The following is a 21,046-nucleotide window of genomic DNA, read 5'->3' as shown; positions in this document are numbered from 1 at the left end:
AACTACAGGCAACATTGCTACTGAAATCTCAACTTCTGATTTCTATCCAGTTCTGAAAAAATTCACAGTCTAGAACTAAAACCTGAAAATACATTCATTCTCATACCATTTGACAAGTTCTATAATAATCTCCGAAACAGACACACTCTACGGAATTCATCTCAGTCCGTTATAAACCAAATTTTTTCCAAATCATTTTACTGGTAGCCTAAAAATTGTCTAGTTGCTTTTAGAGGAGTAAAATATATAAGTTGTGAGTCCTCTTTTTAAAATAAAGGATTTCAACTTTAATCATTTCAATGATAAATCTACACATTGTGAATATCATTTTTTTTTGTTGAATTGTGTACTTCACTTGAATGTTAACAAAGTTAATGTAAGCCATACATAGCAACTTTGTTTGCAGCAAGCTTTTGTTTTTAAAAAAAAAAAATTAACCACTCCACAATTTCTGAAAACTGTGTGAGCATCTAGGAAGTTAAACCTCAAGTAACAGCCAACAGGATGTTAAGCTTAGGAGAGGTGCATCTTATCTCAAACCTTTGCTTACATCAATAAACTGCAAACTGCTGACATGAAGTACATCATCGTGGCCAATAGTGCTAGGACTTGGGCACTGAAGGTGCCTCTCTGATCATTCTTCCTCCCTAAAACAAGTGTTTCCTGCTGTTGAACAGGCTACAGATTCCACGTTTTGTGCTGTGTGCGTTGATGTGGTCCCCAGCAGCTGCACACCGACGTTTTTTTTTTATTTTGGTAAACCACACTTATAAAGTTCACAAGAAAATGTTTGTTACTTCGTGAAAGAGGCAGAATCACCCCCCTGGCACTCTGCAGACGACAGTTTAACAACTGTCAAAAAACCAACTAAGCCCCGGGCAGTTAGAGCTACACTCCTCCATGAATAAGGCTTCCGTAGATGATTGTAATAGTTTTAATTCATCACAACTCTTAAACGCAAGTTTTTCCGTATGTCACAAACAACAAAAAACAGCTTTTATGCCCAAAGCCATTTTCAGTTCAAATATAAGAGAACTCAAATGCTCATGAATCTACATGACTGTATCTACAGGCCTTCAGGACAATTTGGCAACACTTAAGAAAGAAAGGAGGGCGAGGGAAAACGGGGAAGTACAGACCTGTTAACCTGACCTCAGTAGTAGGGAACAATACTAGCATATATTATAAAGGGTGATCTGATTGGACAAAGTCAACATGGATTTTTCAAAGGGAAATCATGTTTAACAAACCTGTTGGGAGTTTTTCTGAGGATGTTACTGACAGCATAGATAAGGGGGAACCAGTGGATGTGGTGTATTTGGATTTTCAGAAAGCTTTCGATAAGGTCCCACACAGGAAGTTGGTAAACAAAATTAGAGCACACAGCTTCAGAGGTAATTTCCTGACATGGATTGAGGGTTGGTTAACATGCAGAAAACAGAGAGTAGGAATAAATGGGTCATTCTCGGATTGGTAGGCTGTGACTAGTGGGATACCTCAAGAATCAGTACTTGAGCCCCAGCTGTTCACAATCTATATCAATGATTTTGCTGTGGGGACCAAATGTAATATTTCCAAGTGTGCAGATGACACAAAACTAGGTCAGAATGTGCGTTGCGAGGATGATGGGAAGAGGCTTTAAGGGGATTTGGACAGGCTTAGTGAGTAGGCAAGAATGGCAGATGGAATATAATGTGGAAAAAGGTGACGTTATCCCCCTTGGTAGGAAAAACAGGGATACAGAGAATTTCTTAAATGGTGAGAGATTGGGAAGCGTTAATGTCCAAGGGACCTGGGTGTCCTTGTTCATGGGTCACTGAAAGCTAACGTGCTGGTGCAGCAAGCAATAAGGAAGACAAGTGGTATGTTAGCCTTTATCACAAGACGATTTGAGAACAGGAGTAAAGACGTATTACTTCAATTGTATAGAACCTTGGTTAGACTACACCTGGAGTACTACGTACAGTTTTGGTCCCCTTACCTAAGGAAGGATATATTGGCTATAGAGAGAGTGCAGCGGAGGTTCACCAGACTAATTCCTGGGATGGCGGGACTGTCCTATAGGGAGAGATTGAGGAGACTGGGCCTATATTCTCTAGAGTTCAGAAGGATGAGAGGTGATCTCTTTGAAACCTATAAAATTCCTAAAAGGGCTAGACAGGGTAAATACAGCAAGGATGTTTCCCCTGGCTGGGGGTGTTTAGAACCAGGGGGCACAGTCTCAGAATAAGGGACAAGCCATTTAGGACTGAAGTGAAGAGCAATTTCTTCACTCAGAGGGCAGTGAATCTTTGGAAATCTCTACCCCAGGGAGTATGGAGGCTCAGTCATTGAGTATGTTCAAGACAGAAATCGATAGATTTCTAGATACTAATGACATCAAGGGATATGGAGATAGTGCGGGAAATTGGCATTGAGGTAGATGATCAGTAAAAATTCGAATTGAATGGTAGAGCAGGCTCAGAGGGTCTGAATGGCCTACTCCTGCAACCATGTTCCTATGTTTGTCCTATGAGAAATAGCTGGGTTTCCTGCTCCTGATCACTACACAGTGACGCTGTTGGAAACCGACTGTGTGTGGGCACTGGGCAAAAGAACGCAATCGAATTCAGCTGTGGTGCACGAGTGGCTTAGTAATCTTCATGCACCTAATGCTCTGCGTCACATATACATGGCCACTTTTTTTTTTTTTTTGTAAAAATATACTTTATTCATAAAAAATCTTCAATCACATTCAAAACCATTTCAAAAACAACATTACAAGGGTACAATCCAGGTTAAACTTTTACAAAATGTATCACCAGGTGCATCAGTACAAACAATATTACAATCATTTACAGCCTTTCATTTTGATCTGTACAGCCCGAGGGGCTCTAAACAGTTCCCAGTCTCTCGGTGCGCTGTGGTAGAAAGGTCTTAGACAGCGACCCTTCCCCATTGCGCCTTTGCGGCAGCTGCCCCAAGCTTTAGTGCGTCCCTCAGCACGTAGTCCTGGACTTTGGATTGTGCCAGTCCGCAACAATCGGTCGGGGACAACTCTTTGTGCTGGAAGACCAACAAGTTTCGGGCAGACCAAAGCGCGTCTTTCACCGAGTTGATGATCCTCCAGCTGCAGTCGATGTTTGTCTCGGTGTGTGTCCCTGGGAACAGCCCGTAGAGCACAGAGTCCTGTGTCACAGAACTGCTCGGGATGAACCTCGACAGCAACCACTGCATCTCTCTCCAGACTTTCTTTGCAAAGGCACAGTCCACAAGGAGGTGAACAACGGTCTCTTCCCCACCACAGCCACCTCGAGGGCATCGTGCAGAGGGGGTGAGACTCCTGGCGTGTAGGAAGGATCTGACGGGGAGGGCCTTTCTCACCACCAGCCAAGCTACGTCTTGGTGCTTGTTGGAAAGTTCTGGCGATGAGGCATTCTGCCAAATGACTTTGACAGTCTGCTCGGGGAACCATCCCACAGGGTCCACCCTCTCCTTATCCCTCAGGGCCTCTAGGACGTTACGTGCTGACCACTGCCTGATGGACTTGTGGTCAAAGGTGTTTTTCTGCATAAATTTTTCCACCAGGGACAGGTGGTACGGCACGGTCCAACTACTTGGAGCGTTCCGCGGCAGCGTGGCCAGACCCATCCTTCGCAACACCGGGGACAGGTAGAACCTCAGCACGTAGTGACACTTGGTGTTTGCGTACTGAGGGTCTACGCACCGCTTGATGCAGCCACACACAAAGGTGGCCATCAGTATGAGGGCGATGTTGGGCACGTTTTTTCCCCCTTTATCTAGAGGCTTGTACATCGCGTCCCTGCAGACACGATCCATTTTCGACCTCCAGATAAAGCGGAAGATGGCTCGAGTGATCGCCATCGCGCAGGAGTGTGGAATGGGCCAGATCTGCGCCACGTACAGCAACAGCGAGAGTACCTCACACCTGATGACCAGGTTCTTACCCGCAATGGAGAGGGAGCGTCGCTCCCACATGCCCAGTTTCCTTTTCACCATAGCCACTCGCTCCTTCCAGTTTCTAACGCATGCCCCGGTCCCTCCGAACCATATCCCCAGCACCTTCAGGCCGTCAGCCCTGACAGTGAAGGGGACAAAGGATCGGTCAGCCCAGTTCCCAAAGAACATGGCCTCGCTCTTCCCACGATTTACCTTGGCTCCCGAGGCCAGTTCGAACTGGTCGCAGACGTGCATCAGTCTGCGCACCGACAGCGGATCCGAGCAGAAGACGGCGACGTCGTCCATGTACAGGGAGGCTTTTACCTGAGTGCCTCCACTGCCTGGGATCGTCACTCCTCTTATGCCCGGATCCTTCCTGATGGACTCGGCAAAGGGTTCTATGCAGCACACAAAAAGGACAGGCGAGAGAGGGCAGCCCTGCCTGACTCCAGATTTAATCGGAAAGCTATCTGTTTCCCACCCATTGATTGAGACTGCGCTACTGATGTTAGTGTAGAGCAGTTGGATCCAATTTCGAATTCCCTCCCCAAAGCCCATTTTGGAGAGCACATCCCCCATGTAGGTGTGCGATATTCTGTCAAAGGCCTTCTCCTGATCCAAGCTGATGAGGCAGGTATCCACACCCCTGTCCTGTACATAGGCAATCGTATCCCTGAGCAGCGCCAGGCTGTCAGAGATCTTCCTGCCTGGCACAGAGCAGGTCTGGTCAGGGTGAATCACCAATTCCAGAGCGGATTTGACCCGGTTGGCGATGACCTTGGACAGAATCTTATAGTCCACATTCAACAGTGAAATGGGTCGCCAATTTCTAATTTCCTCCCTTTCCCCCTTGTGCTTGTAGATGAGGGTGATGATGCCTTTCCTCATGGATTCTGACATGCTGCCGGCCAGGAGCATACTCTCGTACACTTCTAGCAGGTCTGGGCCGATCAAGTCCCACAGAGCCGAATACAACTCCGCCGGCAGGCCGTCGCTTCCGGGGGTTTTACTCTTCTCGAAGGACTCGAGGGCCTTAGTCAGTTCGTCAGGAGTTAGCGGTTTGTCTAGGCTCTCCCGCGTACTGTGGTCTAAGACCTCCGTGATAGAGGACAGGAAGGACTGGGAGGCCGTGCTGTCCGTGGGCTTCACGTCATACAGACCGGCATAAAAGGATTTGCTGATCCTCAGAATGTCGGACCGTGATGACTTTACTGAGCCGTCTTCTTCCTTCAGGCTGCTGATCACAGAGCGCTCTCTGTGTACCTTTTGGAAGAAGAAACGTGAGCACGTCTCATCCTGCTCCACGGAGCGGACTCTGGAACGGAAGATGATCTTGGAGGCCTCCGAGGCAAAGTGCGAGGCTTGCTGGCCCTTCACCTCTTGGAGCTCCTCCTTGACATCGACCCCCATCGACCGCAGCCGGAGCAGATTCTGCATCTTTTCCTGGAGTCGGGACATTTCCCTCTGTTCCTTTCTAGCTTTCTGGGTGCCTTTGCGGATGAAAAACCTCTTGATGCTTCCCTTGATCACTTCCCACCAGTGTGTCAGGGACTCAAAGAGGGGTTTCACGGTTCTCCAACCTTTGTAATCCCTCTTGAGCTCCTCAATGTTCTCTGGGGTCAGCAGTTGCACATTTAGCTTCCATGCCCCCCTGCCCACCCTCAGGTCTTCCTCCAAGTGGCAGTCCGCCAGTAGGAGGCAGTGGTCAGAGAAGAACACCGGCTTGACCTCGGTGGATCTGACTGTGAATGCACGGGACACAAACAGGAAGTCTATCCTGGAACGAATGGACCCGTCTGGCCGCGACCAGGTGTATCTACGCTGCGCTCCGTCTGCAGGGTTGCTGAAGACGTCGTGCAGCTTGGCATCCTTAACTGTTTCCATCAGGGATCTGGACGTAGCGTCCAATCTGCTTCCGGCCCTGCCGGATCGTCCAGCCGCATCGATGATGCAGTTGAAGTCCCCGCCCAGAATGACCGGCCTGGAGGTCGCCAGCAGCAGTGGGAGCTGCTGAAAAACCTCCAGCCGCTCAGCCCCTTGTGCCGGGCCATACACGTTAATTAACCGGAGTGGAGCGTTCTTGTACATTACGTCTGCTACGAGGAGTCGCCCGCCCACCACCTCCTTGACCTCGGAGACGGTGAAGTTGCCTCCCCGCAGCAGAATACCCAGGCCGGAGGAACGAGAGTCGTTTCCGCCCGACCAGATCGATGGCCCGTGGGACCACCATCGTGACCATTGCCTGTAGGAGCTGAGGTGCGGTATCGCACACTCCTGCAGAAACAACAGGTCAGCTTTGACCTTGGCTAGGTAGTCCAAGGTCGCAACACATCGCGTAGTAGATTTAATGCTACGCACATTTATGGATACAATCTTTAAACCCATTTTAAAGCATTTATTCTCCTACCAAACCCACTGTCTCTGAGAGTCCCAGACCTTTAGTCTGCTCCTTCATACCCGTAGTGAGCTCAAATTCCTTCACTTTGGATGGGCTGAGGTAGATCTCCTTGGCCGTGTTCTGCTCCAGTGGCATCTGGAGGTTCACGTAGTGAGCGGGTTTTGAGGTGACCTTTGCTGGAGAAGCTTCTCCAAAACTCACCCCCTCTGGGGGGTTGCTGTTCCCGGCTTCCTGGAGCTGGGGTGCGATGATTGCCTCACTGCTCCCAGATTCCAGGGGCTGTGGTGCACTGGCCTCCTCAGGTTGCAGGCCAAGTTGGGGTGCGCTGGGCTCCTTGTTGTCTCCAATTTTCTGGAGCTCGGGTGTCTCGTCCTCCAACGCCCTGGAGCTTTGCCGCCTCTTCTGTCGGTGCCGCTCTGGCACTTCATCATCCGAAGAGCTGCTGCCCTTGTCATCCGTGTCGGATGGGAGACGCCTCTTGCCGCTTCTCTGGGAAACGCCTTTGCTTCTTCTTCGCTCCCTCTTACTTTTCTTGTTCTTCACCGTCCGCCACTCCCCCTGCTGCTTTTCCACTGCTGCCTCCTCCTCCATTGATTCACTGTCCTGAGGGCTGGAGGGTTCAGGGGGTAGTGCTGTTGATTGGCTCTCTGTTGCCTCAATCTCTTTCTCCACCTTGTCTCTCTCTGTGTCCTCCTTTGTCCCGTTGAGCTCCCTGGGGGCCTTGGTGGTTGGAGTGACACGGAACCTTTCTTCTGCTTCCCCCTGGTCGGCTTTGGCTGCCTGTGCGTAAGTACGGCAGCGTTTGGGGCAGGTCCTGTAGAGGTGACTTGCCTCGCCACACAGGTTGCAGCACTTGGCCTGTTTGCAGTCTTTTGTCTGGTGCCCTTCCTGTTTGCAGATCTTGCAGAGGGAGGCGCTGCAGTTGGCCGCCACATGGCCAGCCTTGCCGCATGAGCGACAATGCTTGGGTTGCCCAGCGTAGACCAGGTAGCCACGGTTTCCCCCGATTGCGAAACTGGAAGGAGGGTGGAAAATGGCTCCCTTACCATCGGTCTTTAGCGTGACCTTAAACAGGCGTTTGCCTGTCCAGATCCCCAAGTCGTCTCGAATCTCGGTGCCGCTCCCCACCTTATCGAAGTACCTGGTGAGGAAGGTGACCACGTCGGCGACAGGGACGAAGGGGTTGTACACATGCACCATCACCTCACGTTCCCGTTGCAACGGCAGAGAGAAGTGCGGCTCCGCCGTCAGGATCTTCATCTCCGGCAGGTCTCTCTTCTCCTCGAACACCCTCAGGAGCCGGACGCAGTCTGCCACTCGCTTGAACGTCACGTCGAAATAACCACCTTTGCGGGAGTCGTGCAGGGTGAAGATCTCCGTAGCTTGGAAGCCGCACGCCTTCAACAGGATCCTCCTGGTGAAGAAGCCCCGATCCATAGGTGATCCTCCTTCGCTGTGGTTCACCGTGACTCGGACGGTGATAGGTAACCCACGGTATAGATTTGGATTGCGATTGGTTATCGCCCTTCCATCCCGACCTTGCCATGGCAGGACCATGGTGTCGCCCCTGCAACACTTGATCTTAGCCAAAAGGCCAAGAAGCGATCTGCGTCACATATACATGGCCACTTGCATGAGGAACAGGCTACTGCAGTGGGACTTTATTCCAATGTGAATTACATCCTTCAGGAAAGAAACTGAAGCTAAACACATTAAGATTTCAATTTCCAGGTCGTCAGACTAATTTATTTAGCAGGGCTGCTGAGGTTACACTAACAACAAAACTCACAATTTGACTGGAAAGGAAAGTTCAAAAAAGGAGTACAACAGGAGATAAGGGCCTTCGAATGAAACTGTGAGATAATAGGTACGAGTACGTATAGGGGTAAGATTTTAACTGTGATGTGGCTGACTGGTTGGTGGAAGGACTAGCTCATTTGAAAAAATTTGCATTTGTATAGTGCCAATAATGTGCTTTTTTGAGGTGTAGTCATTGTTGTGTTTTAGGGAAAGCAGAAGCCAATTTTTGCATGACAAGCTCCCACAAATAGCAACATAATAATGATCAGATAATCTGCTTTTGTGATGTTGATTTAGAGATAAATATTGGCCAGGACACTGGAAATAACTCCCCTGCCCTCTTTGAAATCGTGTCATGGAATTTTTTAATTTCACCCGAGGGGGCAGACAGGGCCCAGGTTTAGCATCTCGTCCAAAAGATAACATCTTCAACAGTGCAGAGCCCCATCAGTGATCAAAAAAAAGCAAAAAGTGCTAGAAATACCCAGTGGGTCAAGTATCATCTATGGAGAGTTTCAGGTCGATGACCTTTCTTCGGAACAGAAGGAAGACAGAAACGTACCAGTTTTTAAGCCAGTGGAAGGGAGCAGTGGGTAGGAAGAGCAAAAGGGAAGATTTGCGATAGGGTGGAGGGCGAGAGAGATTAAATACCAAAAGATTGCATGGGCAGAACTTTTTGTCCTGCGGGCGGGCATGTGCCCGGCCCAGACAGGAGTCTGGCAGAGGTTATGATCTAAAGTTGTTGAACTCGATACTGAGTCCAGGTTGCTGCAGAGTGCCAAGACGAAAGATGAGGTGCTGTTCCTCGAGCTTGCACTGAGCTTCACTGAAACGCTATAGCAGGCCAAGGACAGAAAGGTCAGAGAGGGAGCAAGGTGGAGAATTAAAATGACAAGCGACAGGAAGCTCGGTTTCATGCTTGCAGACTTAGTGGAGGTGTTCCGCTGACTGTTCACCCAGTCTATGTTTGGTGCCCCCAAATGTAGAGGAGACCACATCATGGACAGTGAATACGCTATACTAAATGGAAGGACATTGGAAAGTAGATGGCTGTTTAACTTTGAAGGAGTCTTGGGGGGCTGTGGGGGGGCGTGGATGGCGAGAAGGGAGGAGGTGAAAGGACTGGCGTTGCAACTCCCGCACTTGCATGAAAAAGTGAAAGGTAAGAGGTGACTGAGGAGTGGAACAAGATGTCGCAGAGGGAACAGTCCTTTCAGAATGCTGGAAGGGGTGGGTGCAGGGGAAGATGTGTTTGGTGATGGCATCATGCTGGAGGTGGCTCCCTCAGTACTACACTGGAGTGTCAGCCTTGATTTTTGTGCTCAAATCGTGGGCTGAGAATTGAGCCCACAACCTTCTGACTCAGAGGTGAGAGTGTGACCCATTGCCTCATAATTGACACACAGGGGCCGGGCCTCATTAACATGAGGCTGTGGTTGGTTTCAACGGAATTGAAAATCAGGCCATAGCCAAAGAAAAAAAATCAGCAAAGGAAGTTTTATACTTAAATAGCGAGTTGAAAAGATAATCCTTGGGCAGTTTCATTACTGGTGTTGGTAGTCTAAAAATCCTAGTTTAATAATGGTTTAGCAACATTTTATCTGAAATTACAGACATTACAGCATAAAATGTACAGGCACGGTTTCTTCTGTGGGTAAAGATTAAGAAAATGTTATTATAAAGCAATTTTAATTTAGCGGGGAAAGATTTATTTTGCTTAGCATGCAGGGGAAAATACACTCTCTTATTTCCTCTAACTCAGCATTCTGGTTTTTGAATATGCTTTTTGAACTTGTGGCTATAACATTGTGGCTTCAATGCATTCCACCTCATGTTCCTCTTTCATTGTATGCTTGTAGCAAGTGTAGCTACCAATTTCCCTCTATAGCCTATGAAGCATCATAAAGGGAGCAAGCAATTGCAGCTAGGAAAAATGAATTCGCATTCATTACAAAACAGATAGTCCAATACAATACCGTCTTAGCAAGACACCATTAGAGAATGAACGGAGACTGATATTTATAGATATAAACCCTGATTTAAGACGAATCATACAGAGGCTTTATGAACATATATTTATTTCATGTGCCCATACTGGATCCAGATTAAAACTTCAGTTTCACCTCATCTTGAAGCTGCTACTTCAGTCATAAATTGAACAGCACATTCATCAAAAATGCTAAATTCCGATGCAGAATGCAAACCGGAATGGTTAAATCTTTCTTGTAAATGATACATTAGCTTTAATAACTGCAGCACGGTATACTACAGCAAGTAAATGCAAACTTTAAACTAAATGTATCGCATTAGATCCTAGGCTGAAACCACAACAGCAAGAAAGGTTTTCTACATAATACACTGTGATTTATTGACTTACATGTGGCACTTTTATGAAATGTTTCTAAATGAACAATGAAGACATATAGTTCAACCATACTGAATGTGCATTTATGAGTAAAGGGAGATGTATAATTAACTAATTCACAGAGACCAGAGTGAAAAATGTGCACAATGAGCTGACAGCTTCAGGACTGTGGGTCAGAGAAGCCACAGTGAGTGATATACCAACACACTTCTACCCAACACTTGAAGTCATAAGCAAAAATTAGCTGCTTTTTTAAGGCAGCAAACTGCAGTACTAAATGGACAAATAAATATCAGCGCAGAAATTTGGGCCAGTCATGACACCATATGTAAGAGATGTCTCGCCATAGTAATGATTCACAGTGGCTGCATTATAAAATGCCCCCTTATACTAGGCTCCCTGACCGGAGGAAATAACTTGTCTGTATCTACCCAATTGTGGGGGTCATGTGGTACACTGGGTAGCATCCCTGTCTCTGAGCCAGAAGCTCTGGGTTCAAGTCCCACCTTCGGGCTTTATAGCCAAGGAAGGTGCACTCATAACATGGCCATAACAGGTTAAGTAGCAACCTGCAAATCCTTCTCACACACCAATGGCAGGTGGTAAGAACAGGAGAGATTGCTGTCAGCTCATTGTGCCATTTTTCACTCTGGTCTCTGAATTAGTTAATTATACAAAACAAAAATAGAAATACCTGGAAAAACTCAGCAGGTCTGGCAGCATCGGCGGAGAAGAGCAAAGCTGACGTTTCGAGTCCTCATGACCCTTCAACTCTCCACCGATGCTGCAGACCTGCTGAGTTTTTCCAGGTATTTCTATTTTTGTTTTGGATTTCCAGCATCCGCAGTTTTTTGTTTTTAGTTAATTATACATCTTCCTTTACTCATAAGTACACATTTAAATATCAGCCATGTGATGGAAGGATGAGGCAGCCTCTGCCATCACCATGCACAGCTCCAGACTACAATGTGCAAGCTGCCACAGCAACTCGGATTCCCGGAGTAAACTGGAACATACCACCACCATCCATCCTATTGAATCCTTTCATCATTTTAAACACTGCAATTAAATCACCTCTCAGCTTTCAAAACTCAAGGGAAGACAGGGTCAAGTTTATGCAACTTGTCCTCATAACTAAAACCTAAAAAGGCCTGGTATCATCCTCGTGAACCTGCGCTGTATCCCCTCCAAGGCCAATATATTCTTCCTGAGCTGCAGGGCCCAAACCTGACTGTAGTATTTCAGAAGGCGCTGGACCGAGGCACCATATAGGTTAGTGTTAAAGGAAGACTAACATTTAGCTTTTAATCCTTGGTTAGGTTACTTCAGCACCTTCTTTCCCCTCTGCACCCAGTTTACACTCTCACCAAAGTTCCTCCTTGCTACCACCTTGCTCTCATGCTCACACTTCTGTCCTCGGCCTGCTGCAACGTTCCAGTGAAGCCCAACACAAGCCTGAGGAACAGAACCTCATCTACCAATTAGGCACTTTACAGTCTTCCCGGACTCAACACTGAGTTCAGCAACTTCAAACCATTAGCTCCATTTTGTATTTTTCCCCGAGTGCCAGTCTGTATCTTGTTCTCATGTTGTGCTTTCAGACAGCACTGACCTTTACTCTGCTATTAACACCTACCCTAGACCAATGCTTTGTTCCTTTAGTCCTACCATTCCCACTCTCTTTGCCTTTTGTCCCATGATATCTTTGTAATTTAATCTCCCCGCCCTCTAACCTATCCCCGACCTTCCCCTTTTTGCTCCACTGACCCTCCCCCTTTTTCAACAGCATAAAACCCATCACATTTCTGCCTCCCTTCAGTTCCGGACAAGTCATATTGAACTTGAAACATTAACTCCGTTTCTCTCTCCACAGATGCTGCCAGACCTGTTAAATCTTTCCAGCACTTCTTATTTTTATCCCATTTTTGACATCCTGACTCTGATTACCAGCTCATCCTGCTGTGCTCTCTGCTTTTAAGGTCAGTTCTCTCAGAGGTATATACCCTATTTCAGGAAAGAAACCTGCTGCCCTTTCATGGCCTTTATGTGACTCCAATCCCACACCAATGTGACGGACTCCTAACTGCCCTCCAAAGTGGCCTAACAAGCCCTCGGCTGCATAAAAGCACTCACAGTGGTTCAAAATTCAGCCCATCACCACACTCCCAGGGAAACTGGGTTTGGGTGACCAGTAACAATCTTGACAGTATCACTCACATCTGGAGAAAGAATTAAGATCAAAATGCACATTGCTTCTAAAAATGAAATTGTTACTGGACCACACCTTGCAGAGCACATAGTTTAAGTAAAGAGAGTGTGTAGTCTAAGAAAAAATATATTATAAGATAACAGAATGGAGAGTATTCAAAATCTGGAAGGAAAAAAAAAGGTGTATTTCCAAAGCATTCAAACCTGCACAATAGGGTGTCCCCCACCAGATGCCTTCACAGCTCCACGACTGCCCTCTGTCTCATAATGGGCTCTGTGATGTGATTTAGGTTGCACCTCAATCTCAAGCTCATATGGTCCTGAATGGGATGGCAACTGCCAGTCAAGGGCAGGCAAAGAAGGGCTAAAGAGAGGAAACACATTACACTTAGTAACCTTACAAATCTGCTTTAACCACCCCAAAATAACTTAATATACAAACCTTGCTTAGATCAAAATACCCTTAAATATTTCATATACAAATAATTATAATAAATATATTGTGAATGTAAATTAACCAATACTTGTGCAATATATGGCCAGAGATTCTTGAACTTCATTGAAAATAATCATTTGTTTTACTCACTTGAGATACAAGGGTCTAAATTTTACGGGACACCGCAGTCCCTGTCACCCCCTGACTAAAAGGTCAGGGGGCAGCCCGCCCACAATCCTGTTGGCTTCCTTGTCGCAAGTTAACACTGGGAACTCCATTAATTGTTTTAAGGAAAGACTTTCGTCCCTTTCTGTGTCGGCCAATCGGATTGGTTGGCTGCTCTGTAGTCTCAGCAGCACCGGCCAGAAGCAGTGGCCACGGCTGGAACTACAGGCAGTCCACCACGCCAAGGAGACCAGGTAAGTCTGGGATTGGAGGTTTCAGTGAGGGCTGGTGAGGGGAGTTGGGGGCCGGGTTAAAGAGGCCAGGGCAAGGTTAAAGGAGGAGGTGAAAATGACCTGGGCGGCTGTCTGCAAAGGGCTCAGAGGACTTGCAAAGGAGGTTCCCCCACCACCTTGCCCAACACCAGCACGTGCAGAAAAGCTGCGGCAAAAGGCAAAGAGAATGCGGGCTTCCCACGTGGGATGGGCCTCCCCAGATGCAGGTTAAATAGTCAGGGGCAGGATGAGGCTCTGAAGTGGCCAGTCAATAGGTAGGCCCCAAGCTCGAGGCCAAGGCCAACCCCGCCCCCATAAACATTTAATTCTGGTCAGGGGCAGGCCGGTAGGTGGCGGGAAGGCCACCCGCTGGATTTTATGTGCCACCCTGCCTTCAAATCCACCAGCAGGAGAGTGTAAAATCCAGCCCAAGATATCTGTCACATGTCAAGCTACACTACATTTGTTCAGGATCTTATCTCTATAAAACTTTCAGTAGTTAGTATCACATTTAATAAGTAATAAGCAGTTTCAACTGATATAAAGAATCTTCCTGTTGCAATGGAGAATTTAAAGGGTTATCTTTCAATCATCATAGTACGTTTACTATAGTACTGCATTGCATTACTAGATAATGTAAGACTCTGTCTCTGCAGCTTTCCCCGTTTCCTATATCCCAGATTAAACACTGGGGCCCTGCTATAACTAGGTCTACTGTGACCCCGCACTTGGCATCACGTCAGTCCATCTTGGACATCAATACTTTAATTTAGCTCTCCTTCAGTTCATCCGCTGTATAGTCTACTTTCAAAACATTTTTCTCTTCTTTTGAGTTGCATCATTCTTAATCTTTACTTTTAATACTATCTGCCTCGTGTTCCCATATTGAGACTTCAAAGTTCTACTGAGTCCACATTATCTTGCACATTTCTGTTTCTCTTTCTTGCATTTTCCATAATGGTGATACCTTCTCAGTAGAAATTCTTAGAGTGGGTCCTTATGAACAAGAGGTCAATGTGATTGGTACTGGCACATAATCTATTTCTACTTCAATCATACTGCTTCAGTCAGTTCAGGTATTCTGATAAAAGTAACCAAACTCTAGGTGGAGGAGCAGACCTTCCCTAAATTTGGTGTTGTGCCTCTTCTTAATCATCCCTTAGCTCTGTGCCCAATGTCTGGTTGGAAAGCAACCTGCTTCTTTACAGAACCACAAAGCCCTAAACTACTTGAAGACTACATGTGACAAATGTATCAGTTGCCAGACAACTAGACAACTTTTACATTATATACTGAATGTCCTCAAAATGGGTTGTAATATCAGCAAACAACAAATATGACAAACCCCTCTCTTGAATTACTACATGGATTGTACAGGCTTATTTTCTACTGAAAGTGTTATATTGGTTAAAGAGAAAGAAATTTGATGTATACTATGGGCGGAAACCATCCCAGATTTGCACTAAGTGTGGTAGCAGGTGTGAAAAAAGATGTTTTACCTGCCGGCTGCAATTGTGGATTTTGGTGCCGTATTGCCCCCTATCCCCCTCGTTAATTATGCAGCCACAGGAAAAACATCGGCTTGCTGGGAGGGCGGCCTCAGTTTTGTCCGCCACACTGTTACCTCACCACTTCCTCACGCTGGGCGCCAGATTTAAACTGCAGCTGCGTGCGTACATCCCAATGTTTGCAGCCCAGGGCGGCTCCGGTGAAGACTTGGCCCCAAAAACCAAGAAGAGTGCAGCCCCCGGATCTAGTGATACATTCGTGGGCCACCTTCTGGACACCGTGGAAGCCCGCCATGAAGTCCCCTACTCCAGCTCTGGCTGCAGGAGGCCCATCAGTCTGACCACTCCGGCTAGGGAGGCGATGTAAGAGGTAGTGCCAACGCTGCACACAAGAGGTTGGCCATCCAGTGCAGAAAACAGATGAATGATCTCATCCGTGCAGCCAGGGTAAGGCAACCATGTCATCACTCTAAACTCACACACTCACAAGCCCATCACACATTCACTGGCATCTCGCTCACTGCCAGATCAAGGGACACCACTACTCACTCTCTCACACACACCCTCACATCTCCATCTGGCCTCATCTCCTCTGGAGACTGCCTCCTCAGCCCTCATCATCTTGAGGCCACTTGCACAGATCAACATGTGCCCCACACACACACCCTGGGATACCCTCCTTCCCCAGTACAGCCCACGCCCTGCAGCCTCTTCCCTTGCCTGAGGCCACTTCTCCCTCTTCTCCAAGCAAGCCCTAGCCCTGTTGAAAAGCCACCCCCAGTCTTCCGGCTGGTCTGGTAAGTAGAGACCAGCCCGTGAGCCCCCCTAAAAGTGATGTGGTGCTGTCTGCAAAGCCTGGCACTAATGACCACGAGTGCTGCTCAAAGCAACGTAGGCAAACAAACCTTGAAGTCCCGAGTGAAGTGCAGTTCCCCAGGTGTACCTCGCTTACCTACAGTTGTGAAACACATCGGCGTGCAACCAGGCTGACGTGCCCGAATCATCCCATGTGGGAGGGATGATTCCGGTCAGCAGGGCTTATAATGAGATGCTAAAGTATTGAAATTAGGTTTCCGACATATGGAGGTGGGAAACGCGGCCCACCATTGATGGATGGCGCGGATAACCGTGAACTGGATTCACGATGGCGTAAAGCCAATTTTTGGCCCTCCAGCCATATTGTCCGCCCATGCCTGCTGCCAACAGGACCGGACAATTGTGCCCCATATTGCCAAAATGCCAATGACGTTTAAAGTAAGTTGTAGCTCTCATTATATGAATGCTTCACTTTGTGCATTTTGGAATTATGGTAAGTCTGTTTGTCATGTTAAATTAAGATGAAGATAATGGGTGGAATTTTATGCCAGCAAGATTTCAGCATCCCTCCAAAGTCAATGGACTTTTGAATGGCTTGCTGCATTTTACAGCTCCACCACAGGGTCGTAAAATGCTTTCAAATCCAACACAACCATATGATGTTAAATGTTGAAAAGGCAGTACAAACCTTTGATATAAAATATGACTGAGATATTTCAATTTCAGATTATCATTTTTAAGTTTGAAAATTCTTCCTAGGAAGTTTTCCATGATTTTCCTCTTAGAAGTGACTGTTTTTACAACCCACATGACTTTTGTCAGCTTTGGAGGGTTCTGTAAAACTCTTTCAACTATATTTGTAGGTGGCATCAGATGCTTTCTATCATATATTCTTTTCATTTCCTCTTCAATATCCCACCAAAATATTCTAAAATATTTCTGTAATCCAGGTAAATTAAATGACAAAAATGTATTCAAAATAAACCTCTATGAATCAATAAGTGTGCAAACTTTTTTTGCTAAGTGTTTATCACCCTTAATTTTCACCCAAAAAGTTTTTTTAAAATGTACTCGTTTATGGGATGTGGGCATTGCTGGCTAGGCCAGCATTTATTGCCCAACACTAAATGCACCTGTTCATAGGGTTTTTTTTTTTAAAAGTCAACCACATTGCTGAGAGTCTGTAGTCACATGTAGGCCAGACCAGGTAAGGATGGCAGATTTCCTTCCCTAAAGGATATTAGTGAACCAGATGGGTTTTTATGACAATCGGCAATGGTTTCATGGTCATCATCAGACATTTAATTCCAGACCTTTATTGAATTCAAATTTCACCATCTGCCATGTAGGATTCGAACCCAGGTTCCCAGGAAATTACCCTGGGTCTCTGGATTACTAGTCCAGCGGTAATACCAATATGTCACCGTCTCTCCCGAAAAATGAGTTTGTCCTCCAGCCTATCTAGCTACGTTTCTTCCTATAAAAAATTAAAAATTTCCCAGGAAACGTAATCTTTAAAAAGATTCTTACAAATGAGAAATACCAATGCAGCTTTGAAAAGGGCTGAGAAATTTGAGAATTTGGCAATTTCAATATTAACCACAACTAGTTGGGTGGTGGGAGATCATTTTCATATTCATTCTTCATATTTTGGTGATCTCTTGGCCAGATTTCATTCATTCATTTTTCACGACCGTCCCAGATTACGTATCCTCGCACAAACGTACGAGCCCTGAATGGGCTTATTTGGATGTTGAAGACAAATCTTACAAAACACAAATTGATATCAAAATTGAGGGGATAAAATTCCATTACAGCTCTCACAATCGTCAGGTGGTCAATCATCATTGGCAAAAAAAAAAGGCCTGCAGAAAACCCAGAAAAGCCTGTCATAAACAGCGATTCCACCATTTTTCCCAGGTTTCCCTTGGCTCTTTCCCCTGAGCAGCAAAACCCTAGCAGAAGTACATTTACTCAATGTCAAGAGTACCCAATGGATGCTCTAGAATCCTCAAGGCATCAGGAGAGGAATTAGTCCATGATAGTTGTAATAACTTTGTCAGTGAACAAGCTTATGGTCTCTGATTTGCTGATTATTTTCTGATAAGGAAGCCTGTAATTTTTTTTAAATTACCGAGTAAAATATTGAGCAATGTTTCTTAGTAATTCATCTTGCTTTGGGGGTAGAATCTTAAAATGAAAGCTAGGGCATTCATGAGTGATGTCAGGAAGCACTTATTTTCACAGAAAGTACTGGAAATCAGGACCGCTCTGTCCAAAAAAAAAACCGCTGCTGGGGATCAACTGAAAAATTCAAAACTGAGATTGTTCAGATTTTTGTCCGGCAAGAGTATTAAAGGTTACAGGATCGTGAAGTTAAGCTATGGATCAACCGGGATCTAAGAGAATGACAAAATAGGCTTAAGGGGCGGAATGGCCTACTTCTGTTCCTATGTTCTTTTGACTTCCAAGCATCAGCTCATTAACAGTTCAGTGATATAATTCATGTCATGATTTGTTATATTCGTTAACATCGCCTTTTTCTTAGAAAGCAGGAAACTGAATGAGGTAAAGGAATCTAAGGTTGATCAACACAGGAATAATTTCTTCACAAAATAAGTTACTCAATATTTTTCTTAGTAATTAAAAGGATTTAAAGGTCTGCTTCTCAGAAAACAAGCAGGAAATAGGAGAGCTTTACCTCACTGGGTGACAAAATTATTTACAAAACAACAAGTTTCATATTTTAAATGAACAGGTAAAGACAGCAAGTACCATAATTATTAATTATCTGGATTTTGTGGTAAAGATACATCAGGCCAATCAGAAAGTTGCTGTCTGCGTTGCCATGCTCACCCTGAAGCTGTGCTATACAGATATCTCACCAAGAGACACACTGTTGAAACACATGAAATGGCAAGATATTGCTTACTCAGGTGATAAATACACGCTGCATGTACCAGAAAATGTTAGGGCTTGTCCATTCCAGTGGAGGTGAATTTTTAACAGTGCCCTGATTCTTAATTACTTTCAAACAACCTCTCAGGCAATGAAAATTAACTTCTAGAAGTGTGGGCTCTCATTCCTTCAGATTGTAATTATTGTTGGAGATGTTAAAAGCTTAAGCATTTAAATATATACATTTTTTAAATCTCTTATCATCACCTCTTTTCCCACTCTTTATTTTGTTTTCTGCACATGATTTGGCATTTAATTAAGTATTCTAACTGACACTTCTTGGTTCGAACTCTGCATATCTCAGTAAGGATTAATCTGATTGGTTAAGGAGTCACACAGTTGCTTACCACTGTTCACTCAGGTCCAAATCCCCTGTAGAGGGTGCTGTGCCGGAATAGCTTCCTAATTTTAGCAAGTCCCAGTGCAAAAGCCAATAGAAAGTTTGTGGGCAAGTGTAAAGGCAATGAACAGGTATTCATTTGCCGTTGACTGCAAAATTCAGCCCATTATTTTATATACCAGTGGTGGGCAGAACCATTTTCAGCAACATATCATTTCTCTGAACGTCAGTGCTGTAAAGTACTTTGGGGTGGCCAGAGGTTGTGAAAGGCTCTATATAAATGCACATTTTCCTTCTTATGAAAGTCTACCACCTTTCAATGCCATTTCTGTAAAGCTAGCTACATGTTTAACATGGTCTAGGAGCAAAAATCATAGATTTATACGTTTCATACCTGGCAAAGGATGATGATGATGACGACACAGATTTCGGTTTAGCCCATGGATATGGGTGCTGAGGTACTGATAAATACTGTTCACAGAAAGTTTCTTTTTTGATAAGAAGGCGAGATGCAGAAAATTCTTCTTGCAATGGATCTCCAGATGGCGAATAAGCCCTTTGTTCATCGTTCCCTGGTTCAGGCTTGAGAGACATAGAAGGGTTTTGCTCTTGTATAGTTCTTCTTGGGGACTTGACAGGAATACTGTCATTGATATCCATACAGGTGTCAGTGGTGAGTGCTGTAATGGCAGCAAGGATAGCAGAATTGTACTGGTTTCCACTCCCCGACCACGTTTCCTCAGTCACGCTTACCCGAGGGGAGGCTTGCGGTGATGGGGTTCGAGAATGATGCGGTGAATAGGATGGTTGGCGGTAGTATCCACCATTGAACGAATGCCTTCTTTTGCCACAAGGAGACTGCGGCCTCGACGATGGCCTCGAGGTTGGTCGTGGGCTCAGCCAGTTCTCCTCGGTGATACTTGTTCGAGGTGAAGTGCCCGGCGAATGCCTTGGTGAATTCCAAAGGGTGCATGCAGCTTGCCCACGAGGGAACCCTTCCTCATGAGCAGTGCCCTTGGGGGAGACACATGGTGACTGCCAAGGAGAGGTCAGCGGAGAGGTATCATAAGGAATGGAATAACTGGATTCAGATGCTTCAGAATGGCAACTTCGAGAAGAAAGACTGCTTGCTGGGCTTAAGCATGAGGGATCTCTGTAGGCATCTGCATTTGGTAGAGTCAGGGTAACTAATGAATTGGAGCGCTTACAGCCAGGACCATTCTCAACTCCATCCAGCTCAGTTTCACCAGCAAACTGGTTATGGCTAAGGTGTATTCCTGGATAAGGAGTAATTTCTATCCTTGGACTCTCAAGAGTTGGAGCGCAATTTGGTCTTACATTAGGAGTCAAGTAGTAGCCTGAAGCTCCAGTGTCAATGTTTCCCCCATATCCCATCATTTGATTTGTTGATGGTAGCACAGAAACCACTGGACTCGAAGAGTGCAGCCCATGACAGGATATTGGTATGGAAGGATTGACCACACCCGTAGATGGAGTGACTGTAACATGTGGTGAAGCAAAATTGTAGGCTTCTGTGAAAAAAGAACGATAATAATTCCATTAAGTATGCTCATTTGAAAGAAACTTTTGTAAATGTAAATAAAAGGTATTATAGAAATTAAGATAGTTACTAATAAATTCAATAGCGAATTCAGAAAAAAAACTTCTTTACACAGAGTAGTTAGAATGTGGATCTAGCTACCACATGAAGTAGCTGAGACAAATAGCATTTTTAAGGGAAAACTAGATAAGTACATGAGGGAGAAAGGAATAGAAGGCAATGCTCATAGTGTTAAATGATGTAGGGTCGGAGAAGACTTGTATGGAGCAAAATGCAGTCT

At 45.6% G+C, this 21,046-nt stretch overlaps 1 protein-coding gene across 4 annotated transcripts in view; it reads right to left on the bottom strand.

Annotated features, from left to right (window-relative positions):
- The window catches only part of nfatc1 (nuclear factor of activated T cells 1), a 272,670-nt gene that overhangs the window by 232,926 nt on the left and 18,698 nt on the right, over positions 1-21,046 (bottom strand). For all 4 annotated transcript variants that reach the window (XM_078539912.1, XM_078539911.1, XM_078539913.1 and 1 more), the window contains exons 2-3: positions 19,600-20,737; positions 12,915-13,074 (exon numbers count right to left, since the gene is read on the bottom strand). In XM_078539912.1, the coding sequence (XP_078396038.1) occupies positions 12,915-13,074; positions 19,600-20,737 (1,298 nt within the window). The remainder of the gene's footprint in view (positions 1-12,914; positions 13,075-19,599; positions 20,738-21,046) is intronic.

This window comes from Cetorhinus maximus, chromosome 4 (assembly GCF_964194155.1).
Source record: "Cetorhinus maximus chromosome 4, sCetMax3.hap1.1, whole genome shotgun sequence".
Classification (NCBI taxonomy): Eukaryota; Metazoa; Chordata; class Chondrichthyes; order Lamniformes; family Cetorhinidae; genus Cetorhinus; species Cetorhinus maximus.
Note: the sequence above shows the minus strand (reverse complement) of the source record. Positions and strands in the feature narration are given on the sequence as shown.